Below are 8,683 nucleotides of genomic sequence, written 5' to 3'. Positions count from 1 at the left end.
GTATTGTCCACACTGGCTGGCAGTGGCTTTCCAGGGTTTCGGGCAAGGGATATTCCCAGCCTGAAGATACTGGGAATTGAATCTGGCACCTTCTGAATGCCAACCAGATGCTCTGCGCTAGACTCCAGGCCTACCAGCCCTTGCCATAAAACAAAGATCCCAGTCCTCAAGGTTTTAAACAAGAACATAGGAAACGGCCTTCTATGAAGCCAGGCCGTTGTTGTACTTAGCTCAGTATTGCCTGCACTGACTGGCAGAGGCTCACCAGGGTTTAGGGCAAGGGTGCCTTTTCCCAGCCCTACCGGGAGATGCTGAGGATCGAACCTGAGAACCTTTGCAGGCAAAGCACGGGCTCCAAGACAGAGCTCTGGCCCGTCCCCTAAAAACAAATCAAGATTCCAGCCCTCATTGTTCCAAATAGAGTGCTGATTTACAGAGGAGCATAGGAAGCAACATTACTCCAAGTCGGACCCTTGTTCCATCTGGGCAATACTGGCAGCAGCTTTCCATGGTTTCAGGCAGCAGGGAGGGTGTTCGCAGAATCATAGAACTGTAGAGCTGTAAGGGACCCGAGGGTCATCTAGTTCAGCCCCCTGCAATGAAGGAATCCTTTGCCCAACATGGGGCACACAAGCCTATGAGTCTCACGCTCTCCTGACTTAGCTAAGAGCCTTAAACTACTCTAGGCTGGGGAAAAGAGGCGGAATGATCCAATAGCATGGCAGAGCCCCCCAGATAGCGAATGGCTGTTAGGGGTCACTTTTGCCACTGGGAGCCCAGGAAGCTCTCCCCCCAAGCAACTGTCGGCAGGAGCAAGGGCAAACATCACCCACAAGAGAGGCCCAACAAGCAAGGACAGGCACCCAAGCCTCTGGGCACCTGTAGGGCACAAGACCGGGCAAGACTCTCTGGGGAGAGAGAGAAAACAGAGGCCAGGCCTAAAGAGGTACCACCAGCCTAGCCAAACTCTGCCACCAAGGCCACGCCAACCTAAGAAAATGTGCTTTTTAAAAGCCTGGCAAGACTCTCCTGCCAGGTAGTTCAAAGGGGAGACACCCCCTTCCTCCCCACATTAACTGGATGAGCAACACCCCCTCCAACGGCCAGCTTGGGGGGGGCGGGGAAGGGAAGAAGGGGGGGCAGAGGCGAATTTTTCGTGGAGGGAGATGGGGGAAAGGGGGGCGGCACCTGGGAGGCCGCCAGACAAAGAGATGCTGAGCGCGCAAGACGAAGCCAGCTCGGAAAGGGGAGGTGGGGGAGGAGAGGCAAGCCCCTCACCCCTTTCTCTCTCTCTCTCTCCCCCCCCCCACGTCCCACCCCACCGGCCTCTTTAACCAAATCCTGCCCGGGGGAAGAACGAGTTTAAGAAGTACCGCTTGCAGGACCTGAACCCCATTTATTTTGGGGAGGGGGTGTAAGAGGCAAGAAGGAACAAAGTAGGGAGTCCGCCCCTCTCTCTCTCCAGTCGAACCACAGGAAAAAAAGGAGTCCCGTCCAACAAACCGCAAGCCAAGATCCAGAAAACTTGAGGATTTGTGGGAGGAGGGGGCGCACGGCGGCAAAGGCCCCCGAGGGTCGCAGGGGCCTGGAGGTGGGGCAGGCGGGTGCGTTTCTGGGAGGGATCGGGGCGCAGGTGAGGCCTAAAGGGGGATCGACCCAGATCCCCGACCCAGATCGACTGGATCCCTCCCTCCCTCCCCATCTTTTCCTTTTCTTTTCCAAATACTTTCGGTGCGGCTGCGTTACCTGTGGTTGCTGGAGTTCCAGTAGACGCTGTGGCGGAGGCCCCGCACCTGCCGGCCCAGCAGGGCCCCCCAAAGCACCAGCAGCAGCCCCCAGGGCAGCGCCCCCGCCGGGCGCATCGCTCCGCCGCCGCCCCTGCCGAGCCCCCCGTCGGGGCAACTGGACGGACTGAGCGCGCTCGATCGGCCGGAGGGAAGCCGAGCGAGGGGAGGGGAAGCGAGCGGGGGAGAAAGTGCTGCTGCCGCCGCGGCCACGCCCCCAATCGCGGCCAGCTCTAACTTTCCACCAATCAGCGGCCGGGGCTCGGCGCGGATAGTAGCAACTCGGAGCAAAGGAAGAATGAAAAGAAGAAAGGCGAGGGGGGGGGGAGAGGAGGGAAGTTCGGAGTTAACCCCTCGAGGCCCGCGGCGCTCCGAGAAAAAGCCCCTCGCTTTCTCTCGCTTCATTCACTCGGCGGAAGTCTGGATGGATGGATGAATGGGTGGGAGGGGTTGTCAACGTTGCCGGCTCGCCCCTGCTCCGGTGCTTTCGTGCTCGACGGGCAGATATTCACGAGCGTGGCACTCTTTTTTCTGGGGGGGGGGTATGGTGCGGGGGGGGGAGAACGCGATTTCGGGACATCACTCCCCCACACACATATCCAGGGGTGCCAACTTGGAAAAAATTAATGGCGGGCCAGGTAATCGATCACAAAAACGTGGCACACGAGCACCATTTCTATGGCAAAGCCCATCAACCTGGGGGGCCCCGGACCCCTCAAATATTTTAGGGGGGAGAAGGGGTCTCTTTCCCTAGGAGTTTGGCTCCCATGCCCAGAAGGCGGCGCAGGATGAGGATCTGTGGTGTGCTCCCTCTGGCAACCTCAGAAGCCAGGACCACTCCGAAAACGGGGATTATGTATGCATTTGTTGCTACACTTGTTGTTGTTTAGTGGTTTAGTCGTGTCCGACTCTTCGTGACCCCCTGGACCAGAGCACGCCAGGCATTCCTGTCTTCCACTGCCTCCCGCAGTTTGGTCAAACTCATGCTGGTAGCTTCGAGAACACTGTCCAACCATCTCGTCCTCTGTTGTCCCCTTCTCCTTGTGCCCTCCGTCTATCCCAACATCAGGCTCTTTTCCAGGGAGTCTTCTCTTCTCATGAGGTGGCCAAAGTCTTGGAGCCTCAGCTTCAGGATCTGTCCTTCCAGTGAGCACTCAGGGCTGATTTCCTTAAGAATGGATCGGTTTGATCTTCTTGCAGTCCATGGGACTCTCAAGAGTCTCCTCCAGCACCATAATTCAAAAGCATCCATTCTTCGGCGATCAGCCTTCTTTATGGTCCAGCTCTCACTTCCATACATCACTGCTGGGAAAACCATAGCCTTAACTGTATGGACCTTGAGGATGAGGATGAGGATCTGTGGTGTGCTCCAAAACCCTCTGGCAACCTCAGAAGCCAGGACGACTCCGAAAACAAAGGGTTGTGAGAACAGGACACTGGGCGAGGTGGGCTATTGGCCTGATCCAATTGGGGTCCTTCTTATTCCTCCATCCCTTACTTAAATCGTAATACATCTATCTCACCTGGGCAGATGGGGCTCGTCGACCTGGGAAGGGACCCCATCAAGGAGGAGAAGGAAAATTCTGGTCCTAAACCTTTGCTGCCTTTGCAGCTATACTGATTCATGAGTAAGGCTTTGGGAGTAAACTCCGGGGGGGGGGGAATCCATTCCTGCTCCCTTGTAGGATATCTCTGGAGAAGAAAAGGTTCAGGAGTAACACAAATCTAGAGTGCAGCCCCTTAGACGGTTGGATGGTGCCTTGTAGGCCTCCTTCCTGCAACTCTCGCAGCCAAGCTGGTGGCAAACGTCTTGCTCTGCTTTCCGTCGGGGCCACATCAGTGACACTGAGATGGGGGTCTTGTCGTCTGGGCAGCCCAGGACCTTCAGACACATAAACCATGTGCATAAACTTCCATAAACCAGGCCGCAGGGACGCCTTTCCACGCCTCCCCCCAACTCAATTGTCCTCCTCATCAAATCATCATTTTATCATCATTGGCTCACATGCGTAATTAATCCTCCAGGCCAAGCAGAAAATTTGGAGTGGTTTTGAGACTGGTCCTGAGCACAACATATTGAAGTGTTTAGTGTGATTAAAGTTTCTTTTCTCTTCCACAGGCCCAAATGCTCAGCAATAATACAGTCGTGTGTGTGTGTGTGTGTGTGTCTGCTCTTTTCCCTTCTTCCTCGACTCCTTTATAGGATGCAGTAACCCCGTATTCTGTTACTGGGGCAGCCGGGCTGGGGTCTCCTTCCTCCCATAAGAAAGTAAGAAGAGCCAAGGATAGATCTAGAGATTGCCTGATCATTTTGAGATCTAGGCAGAAAGCTCACAAGCTAGTCCTGAGCTCAGCAGCAAATGTCTACGCTTGCGATCACCAGGCGTCATTTTATAAACGTTGATCGTGTTGATCGTGTCCCCAGAGTGGCTGGGGAAACCCAGCCAGATGGGCGGGGTACAAATAATAAATTATTATTATTATTATTATTATTATTATGACTTATTTGCCTTTTGTCTCAATTAAAAAGTCTCGAATGCTGCAACTTTTTCTAATAGGGAAGGAGTTGCTCCTTGAATGAATTGATTTTAGAATGTATTTCAATTAATAGATTGTGATTTTATGTAAACTGTGTTACTTTTACTGTTGTTAGCCAATCTCAGCCTGGCTTCGGCTGGGGAGGGCAGGATATAAATAAAATTGTATTATTATTATTATTATTAATCATTTTGCTCCCCTTTTTCTGAACCTCTCCCTGCAACGCATAACTCGTGCCCCCCCTCCCCTGTCTTATATATAGGTAACTCACTGATTTTGCCCACGCGATTCAGGTTTGCATGGGTGGCGGGAAATAAATAAGGAAATGGGGAGCGAAAATAAATAAAAAAAGGAAGGGAATTCACCGCTCTCCATTTATTTATTCCCACCTACCCATGTGGGATTTCCTTGAGGGGATCAGCTGTTCCAAGGGATTCCTGGCTTTATGAGTTTTTGCACTTAGGTGTGGACCCCCGGAACAGAACCCCTGCATAAGAGGCGAGTTATCTGTATTCACAAAGCAAGAAAGACATATACTCTCATTAGGAGTTATGGCAAAGATGGAGGACCTATTCCCCCCCCCCCCAGATTACTTTGGACTCCAGCTCCCATCAGCTCCAGACCCTGATCATTGGCCATCCTGGTCAGAGCCCAGCAGCAAATGAAGGTTCACAGCTCTGCACCAGGACATAAATTGTACAGTGTTTGGTTATAATCCTCCATGTACGTTCTTTATTTCATTGGGAGCAGGAGAAGACTACTTCCCTAGATCTGTCCATTAGGGGCAAATTGATCCTCCAGGGTGACTCAGTCCATCTCCATATATATGCAGGACGCTTTGTTATGCCGCCACTGCCAGCATAACACTGCAGGCAGGAGACATTCCCAGCCAGACCTGGAGCTGCTAGGGATTGAAGCTGGGACCTTCTGCACTCAGAGCAGATGTCCTGCTGCTTCCCAGTCACTGAATGGCTTAGGGTCTCCATATCCTTCGTGTAGGATTTTCAGAAGTCAACTGTATTGGGTGGCTAGAGGGGGGGAAGGACTCCAGCCTTGGTCCTGTAAGCTATCCAGGACTCTGACTTCTCCGCACCCATACCACAACCTTTACCTGGACTTCTTCAAGTGCTTAAAGCCAGGGTAGAAGGTGTCTTTCTAGTGTGATGACCGTGATTGATTTTCTGGATGGAGGACAGCTCTGTGTGTGTGTGTTGCACAGTTGCAACTTCACAATGTCTGCAGAAAGAAAAGGGTGTTTCCTCTTGAGGCATCTAGCTGGCCACTGTGAGAACAGGATGCTGGACTAGAGGGAGTCGAAGCCCCTATAAGGCAGGAATCTTTTTGCCCAGCATGGGGCTCAAACCCACAACCCTGCGATGAAGAGGCTCCTGCTCTGCCAGCCTCTTCCATATTTATTTCGGCAGTTCAAAGTTGGGATCGATTATGATCGGCACGTCCCGCAGGACCTGGAACACAGCCCGGCGGCCCATAGAAATTCCAGGTGTTGGAGGATGCCCTGTCATTAAAAAAAACCCGCTTTTGATAGTTTTCCCAGGTGGAGATCACGTAAGGAGGCTAAGGAGCCGGGTGCGAAACGCGGCGTGCTCCATTACCAACACACACAAGCCTTTTTTTGATGGGCAAGCTTTCCCTCCCTCCATCCCCCAAATATATCCAAACCCAGAGGCTTCAGCAGTGCCTTTCCAGTGCCAGCCGTGCCTCCTTCCCAAGCTAGCCAGCACATGATGTGGACTGGCAGCCGGGGGCTCCTGTTGAGAGTCACGTACCTGGAGAAATTACAGGGTTGGGAAGCCCCATAAACATGGATCCGCGTGGCTGGGCAGGACAAGGGAACCTTTGTTCTCACGGGGGGGGGGGCGAGAGAAGGTGCTTGAACCGTGGGACACACACAACACACACACAGAGCTTGTGCCAAAGTGCAAGGTCAGCACGCAACTGCAGTGCAGGCGACAGGCCCCGATCCCCAGCGATTTCAGTTTCAGCCGAAGCTCACGCAGGGGTTACGTGGCGGAGCGACCCCGCTTGCCAAGCCTCCTTCCGAAACTCTTGCACGTCCCGTGACTCAACCTCCACGTTTCGCCACGGGATGTGTCCTGGGAGGTGAAACTCAGCGGCGATGGCAGCCAGGAAGACGCCACCTCCAACAGCAGCAGCCTAAGACAAGGGTGAGGGAGCCTCAGGCCCTCCAGAGCTCTCTGCCCGGCCCTCGGAACTCTCCCCAGGCCACACCCCTTTCCCCTCAAGCCACACCCCTCTGTGGCTCTGCCTTGCTCCCTTCTCCTTGAGTGACCATGCTTGGCAGGGGTTATGCCTTTTGCCGGCCTGGTTGGAGGATAGAGGGGGGTGGGAGCTGGCTCACAAACGCGACTCCCCTGCAAGGTAGGGTGGCAACCCTTGGGAGCTCTCGAGTTTTAGAGAAAAAGCAGGCAAGAGGTGGCATGGCAGAAGTTTATAAAAACAGGGCCTAGTTAAACTGCGGAACTCACTGCCACAGTGACAGCCACCGACTTGGATGGCTTTTAAAGAGGATATGGGGCACCCATCTACGTGATGCACTTATATACTAAGTAAAGAAGGAAGGTTTACTGTCTTCCTCACCACCCCTCTTCTTCTTCTTCTTTCTATTTTCTCCTCCCTCTCCCCCCCCTCAACCCCTCAGTGCCTACAACAAAAATGTCTGAGAACGACTGTAATTGGCCTGTATTCTGCAATTCGAAAACAGACACTTGTTGTACCTTGATTATTTATGGAAAGTCTGTTAATACAAATGTGTTCTTTTTTTAATTAAAAGAAAGATTAGGCAATTTTGTGGAGGACGATATGGCTGCACCGGGTTGGCTATGTTCTTACCCCTTTTCGCTCCCCAAGCAAAGAACACAGGGTTACCATCAAAGCTTACATACACATTACGCCCCAACAGAGGTCCTTGCAACAGAAGCCTCTGCTACTACTTGCACTGCCCAGTCTCGAAATCTCTAGGAACAAGCCAGGCAACTGTATGGCTATTTAGAAGTTTAGCTGGGGGGTGATGGACTCCTAGGCTGGGCTGCCACCTAGTGGTATAGCAAAGCAACCACAACTTGCTTGCCAAAAAGTGGAAGACACAGAATTAGGGACAGAGAATTATCCAAGGTAAAACAGAGATGGCCATTCTGAGATTGGGGGGGGGGGGGAGAGAGATGGGGGGGGGCTTCTGGATCCAACTTTGTACCTCCTTCAGGCATTTGCAGGACTCAGACTCCTTATCAACCCCTGCCAGCATGCACAATGGTCAGGGATGATAGGAGTCAGGGGTCCAAAATATCTACGGACGGATTAATCTGTCGGTTTCACGCTCTCCAACTCTTGTTTTCTGGCTGTCTATGGCAAAAACAGACACTGGACTTAATGGGCCCTTGGTCTGACCCAGCAGCCAAAAGGTTCTAATGCTCTATAGATAGATAGCTGGTATTTTGGTAAATTTCACATCAACTGGCTTTTGTTGTTTGGTTTTTATCTGAATCTTTTAACTTTTGCTTTACGTAAACCGCTCAAGAGGACTTCATTATGTAATCTTAGAATCACAAAATTCTAAAATAAAAGTCTAAATCTTGTTAAATGAATGAATCATCATCATCAACATCAGACCTAAAGAGTCCCCCTTTCCTATCAAGACAACTGAGTCTTATCAAACTCCACCACTGCCTATCTCACAATCAACTCAAATCTGGGAACATTTTATCTAAGCATGAGCAGCCTCGCCTTGCCATGGGACCACAGCATGCCTAAATATGATCACATACACCTGATTCAGAGCAGAGCTCTTTCACCTCCTCTCCCCAAAGGCCTCACCTTTACCAGAAACGCATCAATAACACCGGCATCACCTGGAGACATGCGGGAAGGAGACCCTGGGGAGAAATTCCACCTGGACTTCATCAACTTCCCCCCTGCTCCATCCACCTGCGCCTGGGTCCTGAGTCCACAAAACAGGCTGCTTTCTTGACAACACCACGGAGCTATGGGATGGGCACATAAAGCTTGGTGGCACCAGCTCATGCACACTGTTTAATTCAAGACTGGATTGCTGCAATGCGCCCTATGCGGGGCTTCCCTTGCGCTTGATCCGGAAGCAGCAGCTAGCACAGAATGCTGCAGCACGATTGCTGACAGGGACCGCTATCAGCATATAACTCCTGTGCTCAAGAGATCTGCACCGGCTGCTGATTTGCTACTGGGCCGAATTCAACATGTTCCTATCAGTATAAAAAGCCCTTACCAGCTTGGAACCAGTTAACTCCCTTATACCATCTACGCCACTTCTATCTGCGGAACTGGCCCTGCTACGGGCCCCGCATAAT

The 8,683-nt window shown here is 52.2% G+C and overlaps 1 protein-coding gene across 1 annotated transcript in view; it reads right to left on the bottom strand.

The window, feature by feature from the left end:
• Positions 1–1,912, bottom strand: part of EFNA4 (ephrin A4) — a 30,577-nt gene extending 28,665 nt beyond the window's left edge. The window contains exon 1 of the mRNA XM_082202578.1: positions 1,747–1,912. Coding sequence (XP_082058704.1) covers positions 1,747–1,862 — 116 coding nt within the window. The 5' untranslated portion in view covers positions 1,863–1,912. The remainder of the gene's footprint in view (positions 1–1,746) is intronic.
• Positions 1,913–8,683: the final 6,771 nt, after the last annotated feature.

Source organism: Podarcis vaucheri, assembly GCF_965113315.1.
Source record: "Podarcis vaucheri genome assembly, chromosome: 16".
In the NCBI taxonomy this organism is placed as follows: Eukaryota; Metazoa; Chordata; class Lepidosauria; order Squamata; family Lacertidae; genus Podarcis; species Podarcis vaucheri.
The sequence above is the reverse complement of the archived record's forward strand: the minus strand, read 5'-3'. Positions and strand labels throughout refer to the sequence as shown.